The sequence below is a fragment of the Bos indicus x Bos taurus genome, chromosome 29 (assembly GCF_003369695.1).
Source record: "Bos indicus x Bos taurus breed Angus x Brahman F1 hybrid chromosome 29, Bos_hybrid_MaternalHap_v2.0, whole genome shotgun sequence".
Taxonomy (NCBI): domain Eukaryota; kingdom Metazoa; phylum Chordata; class Mammalia; order Artiodactyla; family Bovidae; genus Bos; species Bos indicus x Bos taurus.
Window position 1 is genome coordinate 14,977,149 of NC_040104.1, and position 17,820 is coordinate 14,994,968.

At 44.1% G+C, this 17,820-nt stretch overlaps 2 protein-coding genes across 8 annotated transcripts in view; both read left to right on the plus strand.

Moving 5' to 3' along the window:
- Positions 1-8,646, plus strand: part of PRDM10 (PR/SET domain 10) — a 99,803-nt gene extending 91,157 nt beyond the window's left edge. For both annotated transcript variants that reach the window (XM_027531559.1, XM_027531560.1), the window contains 3 exons: positions 31-199; positions 3,079-3,182; positions 5,723-8,646. In XM_027531559.1, the coding sequence (XP_027387360.1) occupies positions 31-199; positions 3,079-3,182; positions 5,723-5,920 (471 nt within the window). In that variant the 3' untranslated portion in view covers positions 5,921-8,646. The remainder of the gene's footprint in view (positions 1-30; positions 200-3,078; positions 3,183-5,722) is intronic.
- Positions 8,647-9,676: 1,030 nt separating this feature from the next.
- NFRKB (nuclear factor related to kappaB binding protein) overlaps positions 9,677-17,820 on the plus strand; it is a 32,737-nt gene continuing 24,593 nt past the window's right edge. For 4 of the 6 annotated variants that reach the window (XM_027531311.1, XM_027531313.1, XM_027531314.1 and 1 more), the window contains exons 1-3: positions 9,677-9,784; positions 12,230-12,386; positions 14,798-14,999. In XM_027531311.1, coding sequence (XP_027387112.1) covers positions 12,252-12,386; positions 14,798-14,999 — 337 coding nt within the window. In that variant the 5' untranslated portion in view covers positions 9,677-9,784; positions 12,230-12,251. Of the gene's footprint in view, positions 9,785-10,886; positions 10,957-12,229; positions 12,387-14,797; positions 15,000-17,820 lie in introns of those variants that run through there. The other 2 variants (XM_027531312.1, XM_027531316.1) reach the window with 2 other exon arrangements.

Sequence of the window (17,820 nt, forward strand, 5' to 3'; positions counted from 1 at the left end):
GTTCACGCATCCCACTCTCTTTCTCTCCAGGTGGCTGGGCAGCCGCTGAGTCCCTCCCCACAACAGTCTCAGCAGGGGCTCAGCCCCCCCCACGTCGCAGGTAGCTCCTCACAGGGCCAGGCCCTCCAGCAGCCTCCCCAAGGCTCCACGGTCCAGCACACGTACCTCCCCAACACCTGGAATTCCTTCCGTGGCTACTGTAAGTAAGGCTGGCACTCCAGGGTGCAGGTGGGGAACCTGCAGCTGCAGGGCGGAATTTCATCGGCTGTACCATCGATTTTCTGGATTAAAGGTTCATTAGCCATTTTCTACGTTCTGTGGAGCTTGTACTTCGATGAGTTTCACGATTCAGGCAGCGTCTGATGTCAGGGCCACCCCGAAGGGCCACCCCGAAATGACATTTTTCTGAGAAGTCAGGAATATTGCTGCAGCAAGTGTAGGCAGGTGGTTTAAGTAGTGTAGTAGCTGCATTTAGGCTTTGAGGTCATGATTCGTCTCTTCTAGCCATGTTTATTGAATGTGTAAATATCAATCACTGTGCGAGACTCTGTGTGTACAAAAGATGAATATTGACTTTCATACACGTAACACCACACAATAATCATGCTAACCAAGTTTCATTAAACTCTTACTGTGTGCCAGGAAGGATTCTACACTGAATCTATATCACATCTACTATCCGTAGCAGCCTCCTAGATAAGTACTTGCATTTTATAGATAAGGCAGATTGGACACAGAGTAACTCATCCAAGGAACACAGCTACTAAGCAGAGGACTAGGGCCCAGGCAGCTTGGGCGCAGAGTTTACACTCTAAACCAGCACACTGTGCTGCTCCTCCTCACCAGACAGCCTTGGGCTCTGAAACTGTTATCTCACTGTTATTCAGTCACTCAGTTGTGTCCGACTCTTTGCGATCCCATGGACTGCAGCATATCAGGCTTCCCTGTCCATCACCAACTCCCGGAATTTGCTCAAACTCATGTCCATTGAGTCGGTGATGCCATTCAACCATCTCATCCTCTGTCGTCCCCTTCTCTTCCTACCCTCAATCTTTCCCAGCATCAGGGTCTTTTCCAGTGAGTCGGCTCTTCGCATCAGGTGGAGACAGATATATGAGTAGCTGATTTCAAAACCCTGAGGTTAGTGTTACCAGAAGCAGTTGGACTGGCTGCCAAAGGTCAGAACAAGTAGAAATCTTGGTGGGGACAACAGCTTTGGGTGTCAGCTGAAAAGTATGAGACCTTTATCACTGAGGACATGGAAGAAACAGGAATAGTAACAGTTAAGAGCTCCATAGCAGGAACTAGGAGAACAGGGGCTGTGTTGGTCTCTGTCTTACTACTGATTTTGTTTTTTGGACCATCTTTCTGTGATTGATCTTAGGCTGTGTTATGTAGATTTGGTGTGGAGACAGGCTCAAACGCTACAGTTTAGTTATCTTTACAATCTGTCCTCTTAAATACTGGTGGTCACAACGAGAGCTGGGCCTAGTGTGTGTCAGGAAAGGTCTCCTCCTCATGATGAATCCCAGTAATCCTGGTAAATAGACTGACATTTACACTCAGTTTATTCCGGTGAGAAGAATGTGGAATGATGCCGACAGTCATGGTAGTCATAGTAAGAACTAGCATTCTAACCTGGTGAAACAATCTGAAATTTCTTATTTGGAAAAAAAAAGTTTAAAATATACAAAAATAGGGAATTCCCTGGCAGTCCAGTGGTTCGGACTTGGCGCTTTCACTGTGAAGGGTGTGAGCTTGATCCCTGGTTGGGGAACTAAGATCACACAAGGTGCACAATGCGGGGGGAAAACCCCCCAAAAACCATATATATAAACACAGAAATACACACACACACACACACACACACACACACACACAAACAGAACAGTAATGAACTTCCCTGTACCAATTATCCAGCTTCAGCACTTACCAGCTCTCGGGCGGTCTTATTTGATATGTACCCACTGTCATTCTCTCCCAGTCCTCCAACTATATAATATAATCCATATCATTTCATTCATAAATGTTAGTATCTATCTCTAAAATCAAGGCAGTGAAAACAAAAAAACACAACTCCAGTCTCATTATCACACCTAAAAATAAATTACAGTAATTGGTTAATACCGTCAAATGTCCGGGGTTCATATTTCTGTGACTGTCTCATAAATGTTTTAACAGTTGGTTTTTCAAATTGGGTTCCAAATAAGGGCCCGTACATTGCCATCGATCATGTCTGTTCAGTTTCGTTTGGTTTATGTGTTCTTTTTCTTTCTCCCAAGTTGCAGTTAACATGCTGATGAAACTGGGTCACTTGTGTTCCCTTTTGGATTTTGCTGTTGACATCCCTGCATTGTCTGTCATTTAAGATGCTTTCCTCTGTCTCTTTTATTTCCTATTGATGGGCAGTTAAATCTAGAGGCTTGATCAGATCAGGTTCTATTTTTTTCCCCCCAAACACTGCATAGCTGTTGATGTATACCTCCATCCGGAGGCACATGACGCTTGTCTGTTTCCTTTACCCTGCCATTTCATTAGACACTGCAGAGTTGTGCTGTTCTGATGCTATCACACTCTTCTTCTTTTTTAATAAACGTTTATGTACTTGGCTGCACCAGGTCTTAGCTGCAGCACGCGGGATCCTTTAATTGCGTCATATGGGACCTTGTTCCCTGACCAGGGATTGAACCCGGGCCCCCTGAATTGGGAGAGCAGAGTCTTACCCACTGGACCACTAGGGAAGTCCATTGATTCTATCATCCTTTATACACTTATTGCTAGGAAACTTCCACAATGAAAACAATTTTACATTAACTGTCAGGTTATTATGGGGTACAATTTGCACAGGAACGGCAGGATAGATGCTTTAAATACTTGGCTCATCTCCTTAATTTACCAGTTTTCAAAATAATGAATTGTCTCCTTGTATTATCTAATCACATCAACATAAGACTCTGGGAGCAAGCAAACCGGTGGAAAATGACTCAGTAGGGAAAGTGGTCACTGGTGAGATATTTGTTTTTACCACTTGTATTGAAATCTGAGACTACCGAACTGTGGTTCTTTCCTGTTTTTCAGCATCAGAGATTCAAATGATGACACTTCCCCCAGGTCAGTTTGTGATTACAGACAGTGGTGTGGCAACTCCGGTCACCACTGGCCAAGTGAAGGCGGTCACTCCGGTAAGCTGTGCTGCTTGGAGGGTTTTCCTGTTTCCCATGCTGTACCACCCCCGCCCTCCTCCCAAACTCTTCCTCCAAACTCTTCCTCCAAACTCTTCATATCTGAGTTAGAAGTATGTCTTCTGTTTTCCCATAATATCTGTGGTACTGTATTATAGCACAGCTTATTTTAATTATTGGTTCACCATCTTTTCCTAGTAGGCAACGAATTCCTCAAAAGCTGGGTCCTAGTCTTTATTATCCTTAATGTCTTGCACAGGAGGCTGGGCTATAGCAAATGCTCAAGAAAGATATATTCAATTAATAACTACAGTGAACCTTCTGGATCCATATATGTATTTCTTGTGTTGTTGTTTAGTCACTAAGTCATGTGTGACTCTTTTGTGACCCCATGGATTGTAGCCTGCTTGGCTCCTCTGTCCATGGGATTCTCCAGGCAAGCATACTGGAGTGGTTGCCATTTCCTTCTCCCGGGGATCTTCCTGACCTAGGGATGGAACCTGCGTCTCCTGCATTGGCAGGCAGATTCTTTTACCACTGAGCCACCAGGGAAGCCCATACATATAGATACATGTAGATAATTAATCATCTTTTTATGTGTTTCTTAGAAAGTATATGAGTCTTCATGATTGTTGATCCTCAAGTAGGGAGAGAATAACATAATGAATGTGTTATGAAATTCTTTTTTTTTTTGGTCATGCTGTACAGCTTGTGGGTTTCTAGTTCCCTGACCAGGAATCCATACCCTCTGTTGTGAGAGCAGAGTCCTACCGACTGGACTGCCAGGGAATTCCCTGCCATAAATTATTTTGTTGTATTGCACCTGCTACCTTTGTTTTTATCCTCACTGGGTTCTTCTGGCCTGCCTCTGGAAGACAGAGTGTATAAATTTAAATTAAGAAAGATATTCTTAACTAGCCTGGGATATTGAGATGTGCCCAGGGGAAGACTGATTACTGCCCAAGAGGCCTCAGTGTGTAACACGGTAGTTTAGTGGCCTCAGAAACCTGGCTTTTTTTTTTTTTCAAATCACACCAAGAGCTCACCCGTTTCTCAGCACATGAGTTCATGTTAACTAGACTGAGGAGAGTTGTATAAATCTGGAGTGACACTTTTGTCATGGAAACAGTAACTAATGTAAAATGGAATGGTCTCCCTGGCATGATGAGTGAAATTTTTGCTCTTTTTGTGAGTCCCACAAGGACTTACTGACTCTTTTTAGGCCCTGCCACAGTATACATGGGGCTTCTCTGGTGGCTCAGTGGTAAAGAATCCGCCTACCAATGCAGAAGAGTCGAGCTTAATCCCTGGGTTGGGAAGATCCCCTGGAGAAGGAAATGGCAACCCACTCCAGTATTCTTGCCTGGGAAATCCCATGGACAGAGGAGCCTCGTGGGCTACAGTCTATGGCGTCACAAAGAGTCAGACACGACTGAATGACTAAACAACAGCAACAACAACAGCAGTGTACACACAAACAAATTTACTGTATAGTTTTGGTTGTAGATTATCTGCAGCCCACCTATGAACCACTTAGGTGTCCATGGACCCTTGGTCGAGAACCAGACCCCTCCAGCTAGAGAAAGACCTATTTGGGAAACTAAATGCTGATCAGAGAGTTGCTTTGATGAGCATGGACTCAGAACATATGCTCCAGATAAATCAAATTCATATTTGGCTGTGGCTTTCTCTCCGGACAGTCCTTGGAAAAGCTGCTATCAGTTTTCCTCTGTGACTTTTTTCTCTCTCAGTCTATATTGCTGACCAATCTTCCTTCTGACAGACACATCTTTTCTTTAAAAATGTCAAGGTAGCTGACATGGAGATGTTTTTTATCATCAGAGGGAAAAATAAGGAAAAATTAAGACAGTGTATGTCTTCATAAAGTCAAATGTATTCAATGCACAGGACTTTATTCTAAGACTGTGTTCTTCCTGTGCTTTTGAGTGTTAAAATGTCTCTTATTTGCCAGCAGCGTTTAAAAAATGATTTCACTTGGCAAATTAAAATTTGGAAACATTAATTCTTACTTTAATTTTGCTGGGTCTTTGAAATTCTGAACTCTGGGAACCATTGATCTTGACTTGGGAGGGTTCATTCTGCCTCTTTAAGGATAATTTAACTATCTCTTCTTTGATCCATTTTGTATTCACCTTTAGACATTAATTGATACAGTCACCTTATTTTATGAATTTCTAAATTCTTAGGGACAATATATACCACGTTTCCTTTGCCAGGTAGGTTACCATCATGATGCAAATTTCTGTACCTGATGTTTCTCACTCTATCATTTGGTAGGACAACTAAGGTCCTCCTTTAAGTCATCTTTGTAGTCTACTTCTGTGGCTGAATCATCCCCCCAAAGGACTCAGGTAAACCATCTCCCCCCATAGGTGCCTATTTGGGTTCCCCTTATAACATTTCTTTGCATATTCCTTCTCTCCTCCGCCCTGCCCCCCCCCCCCCCCCGCCCCGCCTCCATGGCTCTCACTCCGACATCTGGCCTCAGATTTCTAAAGATCCTTTTCTTCCTGCTCTAGGGTCATTATGTGTTATCAGAAAGTCAATCAGAATTGGAGGAAAAGCAAGCGTCTGCTCTCTCTGGAGGAGTCCAGGTTCAGCCAGCTGCACACAGTGACTTGGACCCCCAGACCACCAGCCAGCAGCCCACCCAGTACATCATCACAACCACCACCAACGGGAATGGGAGCAGTGAAGTGCACATCACTAAACCCTAACTCCTACCCTCAAGCCAGAATCAAGCAGTCACATCATGTCTTTTCTTATTCATATGTCTGGAAGCTTCTGACACTTACAGCTCCTTTTTAAGATTTATCATTCACTCAAGAGTTTGGAAATCACAGTTTTGATCCTCACCAGGGCTTATTTTACCAAGATCATCTTTACCAAGTGGACTCTTCAAATCCTAGGAGTTCCCGCCATGGGATGGAGGTCATGCAGATTTCAAGACGGAAAAACTTTGCCTTGCTCTTGAACTGGTTTTTTTAACACATGGATAAGCCTTACTTTTCCTTTGTGGAAATATTAAGTGATGTATTGTATTGTACCAAAGGTGGAGAAAGGATGTGCCGAGTCCACGGCCACTGGACTTCTTGATCCCAAGCCACGGCACCAAAGGCAAAGGGGCGTTTTGTAGGCGCATATTAGGTCAGAACTGCTTCCTCTTGTGAGTTTGCTTTTTCAGTAATTTAACAAAGGGAGCCCACTGAATATGAAAATTACAATGATGAAACCTTATGATGGTCTGAAGGAAAAACTGTCATCTAAATTTTTCTTACTGCTGATTTTTTAAAAACTTGCCATTTTGGGGAAAAGCGCTGTTGGGCTCTTGGTAGTGCTTTGCACAGACCCTGGTCCTTAGCAGATTAGGTCAGAACCTCGTGTTCTGACAGATCTTACTTTATTACTCCGCAACTATGGACTCCCTGTACAAGGAAAGGTTGCTTGATGTCAGCAGAATTTAAACTCCCACCTTAAAGCTTGGCCTCCCATTCTCTGGTTGAACTTGTATGAAGGAGAGACTGGAGATGACAGTATCAAGGAAAATGGCTAAAGCAACTATACAGAGAGTGAGAAGAACTGAGACCTCGTCCTGCCTCTCAGGATCCGTTTACCACTCGTTGATAAACGCGCCAACCCCTGCTCTTCCCAGGTGTACCTGCAACCCTCACTCACAGCACGCAGTGTATTTTAGTCCTTCCAATACTGTCTTAAAATGAACATTCTTTCAGGTTGGATGGAAAGGTGGTCTTCCTTCTTTCTTAACACTTTAAATATATTGCAATTCATCTGGGCCTTTTGGTAAGATAACTAACTTCACACCTTGGGGAAAAATTTTCAAAGGTAGGACCATTTATAATGTCTGTTAGGGCAATTATAAGGGATCTGGAAGAAACCCAATCTTCATATTACATTGTTAGTTGGGAGAGGGAGAAAATTCTGCCTCAATGATAGTTTTTCTTATCATTGTTCCTGTTTGGGAGTCTTAGTAGCTATGAATTCAGCGGGGGAAGGTACTTCCCTTCTTTTTACTGTACATTCCAGTTGTGCACAGAAAACATTGCAGAAACCAGTATGTATTTTTTGTGACATACATTTTTAGAATAATTATGGAAATGGTAGAATTTATCATTCCAGAACAGGAAGACTGACCTTCAGTTTCAAATGAAGTTAACTAATTTATTTTATTTACATTTCTGGGTAAAAACTGGCTCTACAAATTAAGAAGCATAGTAGCTTCTTTATGGTAAAGATACCTTTCTGAAAAGTAAACCATTCTATTGAAGTAACTTTACTAATATGTAGATTTTGCACTTTATTCCTGAGACCTCATTCATGTAGTTAGCCCTGAACATTTAGGCACTAAGAGAACCTGAGAGTTCTTAGGTAGTTGTGTGGAGAATGAAAATGGACTCTGTTTCTTTGGTAACAAAGGTGATGCTGGTGTTTTCAACAGAAAATACAGACTGTGGGTCACAATGCAGAGATTCGGAGTCCCACAGTCCTCCACTGTGATGGTTACAAATGCCCTAGTGTCCAGCCTCAAAAGATTTGCTAGGTAAAGAGTATCAGGCTTTCCCAAAGGTCCAGTTTAGTTTTTTGGCCCTGTTGGCTTCCTTTTTTATTTGAACCATCAATGTACCTCCTCCCCTCAGGAATAACTTGTCGACTAAGATGGAAAGCTATCATTGAATGGAATGTTCATTTTATGCCAGCTATTTCAAGTTTTAAAATACACAGAAGAGAAAAAATATTGTGCAAGGACTTCTGTTTCTTTCCCATCTAAGTTCTTTCTTTTCCTTTTTTTTTTTTTTCTTGTCCTTATGTGGAATAAGTAAGGACTCTAGAACTATTGATAATTTGTATATTATCAACCAGAGATGCAGGTGTGGCAGTTGAGCCAAACAACTTTGCTTTAAGATCAGGTATTCAGCACATTTATTTTAAGGTAATGGATTTTGAAAAGGACTTGGATTTGAGAAGATGGCAGATGATAAGCCATCTAAGACCCAATTGAAAAAAAAAATTTTGTAGCCACTGTTTATACTGTGATCTCTCCTAGGACACGCTGGCACTGTAGACTTCAGTGCAGTGTGGAAATTTTGGAGTAGGTTACATACAGATTTTACATTTTTACTGTTTGATTTGTGCCCACATAAACAGACATTTCATCATGTAAACTTTCAGTTATTCTGGAAAAATCTATTGTTTTGGTCTTCTTGAATTGTTTTCTGATTTGGAATTGTCCTTTCAAAAAACTCTTAAGACATGTAGGGCTAAAAAGCACTTCGTGAGATGCTGAAGCTGACCCACAGGTTGGAAATGTTGACCCTACCCTGTTATTTAAATGTGAACATTTATGTACATTCAGTGAGTTATAGTGTTAATAGTCTTGTGCTACTCAGCAGGTGTAAAAATTAATAAATATTTTTTTTAATAAACATCCTACTTGTTTGTATGTGTACAAAATACAAGAGCTTCTGATAGTTACTTTTTTTTTTTTTTAATAGTACAACTTACATTGTTTTGACTCTGGTTTACTCTGGTGTGGTCAGAGACACAAGGTCTGGGAATTTATGGATGACAGTACGGAACATTGTTCCCCTGCTCTTTTACTTGGTGGTGTGTAATTCCAGACCCCTCCCAACAATCTAAAGGGAACTAGAGGCAGGCGTGCAGTCAACAAGGGAACAGAGATTGGCTTTGTTTGGAAACCACTGTTTTCCAAGCAGGAGGAACACTAGTTTGGCCTGCCAGCTTGTCTGACATATTTCTATGCAGAGAACAGAGGATGGTCCCCGAACAACTGGTTGGAAGTAGCTGTGTAGTAAGAAGTTCGAAGCCATTCAAAATAAAACCTAGTGAGTTAGAAGAAAGGGGCCTAGGTTCTTAACTATCGAGAATAGTTGAGAGAAGGTATAGTAATAGAGAGAAGGCTATCCAGTTTGATTTAAAATGTATTTTAAATGTGTGTGTACTTTCTTTCCGGACGTCGAGGATCCAGGGATGGGAGAGAGAACTGGGGCCACGCCGGGGTTAGTTGGAGCGGCACAGGCTCTGATTAGCATTCTCCTCGATGAAACTTGAGAAATCACAAAATAGGAGCTAACAGCGCACCACGTGGCTGGTACAAAGATTCTTGGATGGAAAGTGCTCAGGTGCCAGGAGCAGGGTATTGCGCTCTGCAAACGTTAGCTAATAAAACTGCTTTCACTCCCTCAAGTGCTCCGGAGCTTCAGCTCGCGCCCAGGTAAAGACTGGCCACACCGGGTTCGCCCTCCGGACACTTGTAAGCCCGGTGCGATCGACGAGCCAGACAGCAGCCCTCCAAAGTCCAGCCCTGAGGGCTCTCGGCACTGTAGGCTGTGTGCCTTGCGAGCCCCGCCCCGGCACCCCCGGCCCCGCCCTGACCGCCACGCCCCCGGCACTTCCAGGCCCCGCCCCGCGCAGACCCGCCCCTTCCGCCGCCCGACCCCGGAGCGTGCACGCACCGAGACGCCTTGCGGGAGCGAGCGCGTCCGGTCCGGGAGCCCGCGGACTGAGAGGTGCGGCGGGTTACGAGTCCGGCTCCCGCGGCGCAGGTGAGGGCGGGCGGGGGTGGCGAAAGCGTTAAAGTGTGTGGGCAGCAGAGGGAGGAAGCGAGCGGCCGGGTGTCCGAGAGTCGCTGGTCCCTCGGGCTCGAGGCAGGGGAGCGGGCGCGGTGGGAGCCGGGCGGCCTGGGTGGGTGGGGGTTAGGGTTAGCGCGGTGTGGGGGAGGGGCCGTGGGCGCGGAGGTGGCCCGGGACCCGGGCCTGGGAGCTGCGGAGGGGTTTGTAGTTTGAAGCGGGCGGCTGCCGCGGCCAGATCCTGGGGTTTAACTTCTGTGTTGGGGAGGGGCCGGGAAGAAATGTTCTCCCAGGTGCAGAGGAAGGGCCCTGGGGAGAAAGGCCTTCCTGGTTGGTCAAGCGGTGCAGGACTCCGCAAGAGTTAAAAACCCTAAAAAACCCTTGGCTTCCGGGGTCCCGACCCTTTGTCAGCGGCCTGCTTTTTTCTGTTTTGAGATTCTCTAAAGAATAGTGGACAGGGAGGCCTGGCGTGCTGCGATTCATGGGGTCCCAAGGAGTCGGATACGAACTGAAATGAACGGAAAGAATAGTTGCAGGGCATAGGTTGCCACTCGGATAGATTACATTTAGCGATCCATTCAGTGTAATTGAAGAAACTGGTGAGCAGTTTGAGAAACAGGTGGTTCTCCTAAGAGTCAGGTAAAACTCTGCAGCTGTTGCCCTCTTCGGTGCCAGTTCTGGTAAGGGCTTTATTCTGAGCATCAGGTTGCATCTACTTTTTTCTGTTTTGTTTCTAAAAGTTTTGTTAAAGGCAGATGCCATGTGCTTTCTCACCGGTGTCAGTAGTTTAGGCATCAGAAGTGTTCAAGATGCCGTCCTTCATCGTGTACTGAAGGGTGATAGGACATAGTCCCTTGGGGACCACGCAGCTGCTTTGAACAGGAGTCTTTCCACTGTATCATTATGTAGATTTGACATCTCTTCCAGATAACTTGAAATAATTAGCGGAAAGGCGCTTGTTTTAACAGTAATATTACAGGCCTGGTCTTTATCCTTTGAGAGTTTTTCAGAATGAGAAGTCATTACATGACTGCATTAAGTTATATAAATGCATCCATCTGGAAATGATTCACTGCAGGCTTCCAGGATTGGAAATAACTGTAGAGAGGACCAGAGGACCAGGTCCTGCTCCTCTTCATCTTAGATAGGTAAGGAAATTGATAGCTGGTTAGGTAAGATGTGCTCAGAGTCGCTGAGATGAGACTAGGAGTTTGGTGTGTTTTTATTCCTTTCCATTTGGTAGGAATCAGAGTCAGAGAAGGGATTTAGCAAATGTTTGTAGAGTGGTTGAGTTCAGCCTCCCCTTGGACCAGTTTTTAATAACTATGGCCTCTGCTTTGCACCTAATTCCAGCCATCAGCCTTATGAGATGCTCTCTGAAAAAATTTTCATATGTATGTTTCTAAAGGTAGCCAACAGTGTTCACTTATTACAGGAAGGAGAAAAATAGCATTATATTTACGTGGTTATACATATCAGCTGGACCAACTGAAGTGCATTGGCCACTGACTTTTAGTGTTAAGAACACGGATTTGCAGTCATGCACACCTGAATTTCAGTCCTGTCTCTGGGATTGGGCAAGCTGCTTATCTATTCTGATCCTAGGTTTTAGTATCTGTAGTGCAGATGTAATAACCCTATCTTGCACACGTATAAGAATTAAATCAGTTACATGAAAGACCCGGCACTTAATAGGCCCTCGTTAAGTAACTTAGTGTTACTTTCTGAACTTCACTAGTCTCTGGATTTTCAGTCAATTCTTTTGTGAAGGAACAACAAAGAGTTGCTTAAAAAAACAATATTAAGTAAACTTATATTAGTGTGAGAGATTTCAAGTGTTGGTCGCTCAGTCATGTCTGACTCTTTGTGACCCCGTGGACTGTAGCCCACCAGGCTCTTCTGTCCATGGAATTCTCTAAGCAAGAGACTGGAGTAGGTAGCCATTCCCTTTTCCAGGGGATCTTCCTGACCCGGGTATCAAAACCTTGCACTGCAGGCAGATTCTTTACCATCTGAGCCACCAAGGAAGCCCCCAAAGTAGTGAAAGTGTTAGTCCCTTAGGGAAGTCTAAATGGTGGACTCTGATCTAGTTACCATTTAATCTGTAAGTCTCATTTTGCTTGTGTGTAAAATGAAGGTATAAGAAATTCTGTTGATTGGGGAGTTGCTGTAGAAGTGTTCTGAGTATTGGGGGAGATCTACTGGATAAGATGGATAAGATGTGAAATTCTGATGAGGATGTGGTGAGAGGGAGGGAGAAGAGCTGTTTAGCAGTGGTTAGGGTTTAAGGATAAGGTAAAAGAAGAAATTAGAGATTGAATATTTTCTGGGTTGGATATTTTGTGAAGGAACATTAGTGTCAACAGATCCCTGGGATTTCTGCCTTTGTGTCTCATGGTCTGACTGCACGGATTTGTCTAGCTTAACCTGTGGAATGTAAACAATGGATTCCTTGGACCATATGCTGACGGATCCCTTGGAACTGGGCCCGTGTGGTGATGGCCAAGGCTCGAGGATCATGGAAGACTGCCTCCTGGGGGGCACCAGGGTTAGTCTGCCTGAGGACCTTCTGGAGGACGTGAGTAGTGACATCCACACCGTTGTTTCCTTCTAAGAGTTCTTCTCTACAGTCTTTTCTACACTCTGCAAGTTTTCAGGATTTTGTGCTCCCTTCTTTGTGATTTTCTACCTTGCAACCAGAGAGATGTTTTAAGTGTAAATCGGTTTAATATTCTGATTAAGGAAGAAAGTATAAGCTGCATTCTCCATGTTTAATAACGTGTTCACTCGATAATATGGTGTAAGCCATATTTTAACAAGACAATTTTCAACAGTTTGCTAGTTGTTTTTTTTTTTTTAATTATTTGGCCACTCAGCCTGCGGGATCTTGAGTTCCCCAAGCAGGAATTGAACCTGCACCACTGAGCAGTGGAAGCAGAGTCTTCTTAACCACTGGATCGCCAGAGCAGTCCCAAGAAGTTTTATATTTAAGGACAGAATTATGTGTATCTTTTATATTAGATGTTTACCCAAGTTGTGAATCATGATACAGAATGCATACATTATCTGTCCATAAGGTAACCAGCTTTCTAGTCAATTAATAGTTCATTTCTTGAGATAGTATTAATAGTGTGCTTTTGGCCACTTTTCACAGTTGAGCTGTGCGATTGTCATCGGCTACCATTTATTTAGTGCTTATTATGTGCAAGGCACTAGGTCCGCTGAAACATGCCAGAGTTCAAATATACGGACAGGCATAGAGTATCATATGGTGAACATCCATGCTTTCGGTTTGGGGAGACTTTCATTTAGTCATATTTGGTTCAGATTTTTCTTTCATCATATGTTTAAAAACTGTAGATAAAGCCACCATTTTGCCTGTATTGCCTCCTTTCCCAAAATAACAGCTACTGAACTTGGTATATGTCTTTCCCAGCCATGTTTTCTTTGCATGCTCTTTCAAGTAAACCTCTGTATGCCGTCCAGTCAACCAGCAAGTACTTGTTTTACCTAAGTACCTGCTCTGTGCCAGGTGCTGAGATGCCAGTAGTAACGTGGTGTGCAGATGCGGGTTTGTGCGGGGACCTTAGGGAGCGGGAGCTGCTGTGCTGCCTGCCTGCTGAGACGCCTGCAGGTGGTTGACTTCTAGGTCGTCTCCTGCTTACGCCCTTCAGTGTCTCCCTTGTCTGTCCTTGTCGTTTAGGGTAAAGGGACAAGTACTCACCGTGTTCCTAGGTCCCTTGCTCATGTCTTACTGTCTGCTGCTTCCCTTGCCCTCTTTCTTCTTGAGCTTCTTGATGTTGCCTGGACTTCTGTTTGTTTATTTATTTACTTGGTTGAACCAGGTCTTTATTAGGGCGGAGCAGAGTCTTAGCCGATGGACCACCAGGAAAGTCCCCTGAACTTTTTTTTTTTAATTAAAAAGTGAAAGGTGTCTCACATAAGAATATATAAAGTACACACACATATATATGGAGTTTAAGCTGTAATAAACACCTGTGGAGCCCCCACTTGAATGCTAACTCTCCTCTTCTCCCTCCCTATTGCCCCTAAAGGTTGCTGCTGTCTTTTGTTTTGTAGTAATTATTCTTTTATTACTCTGGGTTTTGGTCTGTGGGTTTTTAACCCTTCTGCCTCAGCACATTTTCCTCTTATCCCTTGCCGTCTTAGACGTCACTTGGTATGAAAGGTATTCTCTGAGACCATAAGTCTGGGAGGTGTGCTTCTCCCCTGTACTCACGGGTAAACTTCCACTCCATTGCAATAGCTTGTTTAATTGTTCTCCCTCCAGATGGTATATACACTCGTCCATCTTAGCTCACAGCACTTAGGATGGATGTTTCCTGTATGTAACTGCCGAGTGGAGAACAGACCCGGTCCTGTTGCTTCGGGTTCTCAGCAGATGCCCTCAGCTCTTCAAGTTCTCACCTCCCACGTGGGCTTTTTCTGCCCCTTGTCTTGAGCTGAACTGAGATGTTCACCATCCTATCCCCTGTTGGCAGAAGTGGTTTCTAAATGAGATTCTCTCTGCTGAGCTCATTCTCCTGAGGATTATTATTTACTGCTGGGTATAAGATTGTGATTTATATGTAATCTTTACTGGTCTCTCAAGTTTTTTTTTTTTTTTTGCTGTCCTGTGCCGCTTTTGGTATATTAGTTTCCCAACCAAGGGTTGAACCCGGGCCCCAGCAGTGAAAGCATGAAGTCTTAACCACTGGCCTGCCAGGGGATTCCTGACAAATCTCTCAAGATTTCAGAATTGAGTAAAGATCAGTGGAATTTTAGTTTGTTTAAAAAACATAAGAACTTGGATGGTGTTGATGGTTGCACAACATTGTAAATGTACGTAATGCCACTGAACCGTATACCCTAGGATGGACAGAATGGTAGATTTCACGTTATGTGTATTTTACCACTTACGCGCAGAAAACTTAAAAACTTTGTTTTTTTTCCTCGTTTCTTTCCTCCTGCTTTTCCTGATTCTCCCAGCCCGAGATCTTCTTTGATGTAGTCAGCCTGTCAACGTGGCAGGAAGTGCTGAGCGACTCGCAGCGTGAACATCTCCAGCAGTTTCTGCCCCTCTTTCCTGAAGACAGCATGGAGCAGCAGAATCAGCTCATCCTCGCCCTGTTCAGTGGGGAGAACTTCCGCTTTGGGAACCCTCTGCACATCGCCCAAAAGCTTTTCCGAGGTGTGTAGCCCCCCAGTCTTGTCTTTAGAGGCATGGGGGTGGAACACGCCCCGTTCTGTGCGCGCTCCTTTCGCGTTTCTTGCTTTTATGTGCAGACACTGTCCCCTCAGTCAGAGTGATTTCAGGAAGCACTTTGCTGCCTAGGCTGTTCTTTTTTTTAATAAAAAATTTTCACTTAATAGGAAGCATAAATCATAGTAGGTATTGCTCATTGATTTGTTATATGAACCCAGCTGTGTAGCCACCACTGAGATTAAGAAGCAAAACGTTATTAGCATCTTGAGGACACCCTTTATGACTAGTCTTCAGAACTCACTAAAGACAGTTTACCGTTTGGTTTATCACACATGTGTATGTGTGTGTGATGCCCATACACTTTTTTTCTGCAGAAAAGTTGACACTTTCCCACCAGGCACTTCAGCATATAGTGTATCTCTTAGCAAAGACGTCCTTCCACATAATGACAGTGTTAATACCACACCCAAGAGACTTCACAGTGAACAGGAAATAGCATAGTAGCCCTTGTTCAGATTTTCCCAGTGGTTCAGTGTCCTTCATGGTCAGCTTTTAAGCCAGGTTGCGCTCATGGTTTGTGTGTGGTGTGTGGATTTCCTGTCTCTCAGCTCCCTGAATCTAGGACCTTTTTTCCCTTGTCTTTCAAAATACATTTGTGACAAGCCCAGGACACTTGAATTGTAAAATGTCTTGCTTTCTGGGGAGTTACCATGTTGTTTCCTCACGATATAAATTTGGGTTAAACATTTTGCCGAGAAAGGAAATGGGAAATTTTCATCCCCCAACCCCACCCCCACAGAGGGCATGTGAGGTCAGTCTTGCTTTTGATCACTTGGTTCTGTGGTGTCTGCCGGGCCTACTGATTGTAAGGGCACCTTTTTTCATTTAATTAATATGCAGTCTATAGGGTTGTACTTACGGACCATGTGATAACCTTATTTTCACAAAGCCTTTGTTTTCCCCAGTGGTTTTAGCACCCACCAATCCTTTCCTGAATCCATAATTACACTGGGGATTCCAGAATGGGTTTGGGGTTACTCTGAAGTCCCTGTTTGCTTTGCTCCCTGTCCCATGGAGAGGAACAGAAGGTGCTTCTCCCCTTCCCACTTTCTGGGGTGACTTTGCTTTGGCAGGAGCCCCTGAAAAACACCACCTCTTGAGTTTTGTTAAATTGGACAGTTTGACAGCTGCAGAAATATTGGAGAGAAAAAGCTTATCATTTCCTATCTCATTATCTTAGGGGTTCAAATGAGTGTTCCCTTCTTCAGTGGGTTATTAAGGAGGATTTCCTGCTCTGGTTGGACAGGGTTTATGTGGCTGAAGCCAGGGTCTCAGGTGGGAGTTAGGCTGGTAGGCCTGGTTGGTGGTTGAGGCCATGTCAGGGACTGTCTGTGACGTTGGCACATTTCGTTCCAAATCAGAGTGATGGTTCTGGTGAGGATGCAGACAAGGAATGTCAAGGTAGGAGTTGTGTGGTTCTCACTGTCCTGCCTCGTGTTTCAGGTCCAGTGTTGCTGAGGATGGCCGCGTCACCATGGTGATTGTGGTTGTGTGTCTTGACCGAGTTGGCATTGCTGCCAGTTCTCTGACCTTTGGTTTTGTTTTCTTGGTAATGTTTTAAATAGAATCCTTTTTCTTCTTAAGCCCAGATGCTTGTCAGGCTCCCTGGTCTTCTGTTTCCGAGGAAAGCCTCATCTGTCAGGGACTCAGCTTCCCACTTGTAGCCACACCCCAGCTCACTGTGGTCGTTGCCCCCTCACCTGCTTGTCTCAGAGGAAGGACCTTTCTTCGTTTAAGGCTGACCCCCACCCTTGCTCTTTTCGTGTTTTGCGTCCTCCAGGACCTCATTTCTTAGCAGTTGTTCCACCGTGTGTATTTGCTGTACCTGTTCTTTTTCAGTCTGTAGATGGGATCAGGGATCTCACACTAAAAAAGTCCTTAACCGTCTGTCCCCTTCATCATCGTCTGTCATTTTCCCTTTTCTCCAAACTTCTGGAAAGACGTCATAGCTTGCAGTCCTTGGGGGCTGTCCCCTGCACCTGTCACACCTTTCTAAATTTTAAACTGCAAACCTACAGAAAAGTGACAAGAATCTGTAATTGACACCCACATACTCCTCACCAGGTTCACCAACTATTAACATTTTGCCCCATTTATTTTCTTGTGCTTATTACCACTATTTTTAGTTTCCCTGAACCACTTGAAAAATCCTAATTTTTCAGCATTCATCTCCGAAAAGCAAGAACATTCTCTTAGATAACCAGAAATGATCAAGTTCAGAAATACATAAAATACTGTATTGAATTTAAATTCTGAATGTCAGTATGAATTTTAATGCTATTATGCTACTGTGTGGCCCATATTCCTATTTTGCTACTTATTCCAGTGCTCATTTTTTCCTCTGGTCCATATTTCTTTTCAGTGAAAATGCAATTTGTAGACCAGCAGATGATTTTCAGTTCTCTTCTTAACCCATCCGTCATGTCTGATGTCTGAAGTGAGACTTTTGCCTCCCCACTTACTACTCGTGGCCCTCCAGTTCCTGACTTCCTCCTGAACCTTACACACCCTTCCAGCATACCCCTCTCTGCTGAATCCTCATTGACTCACTGTTCCTGCCTCTGCTCCTGCCATTAAGCCCACTCTCCCTCCTTACTTGTCTGCTCCCATCTACTAGCTCTTCTTTGGGAGCTTTTATTGGGGCTACTTCAGACACCATGTCCACACAGCCACCAGCGTGAGGATCTCAGAGTTTCAGTTTTCAGAATATTTGCCAATTGCCTTCACTTGGAATAAAATCCACCGC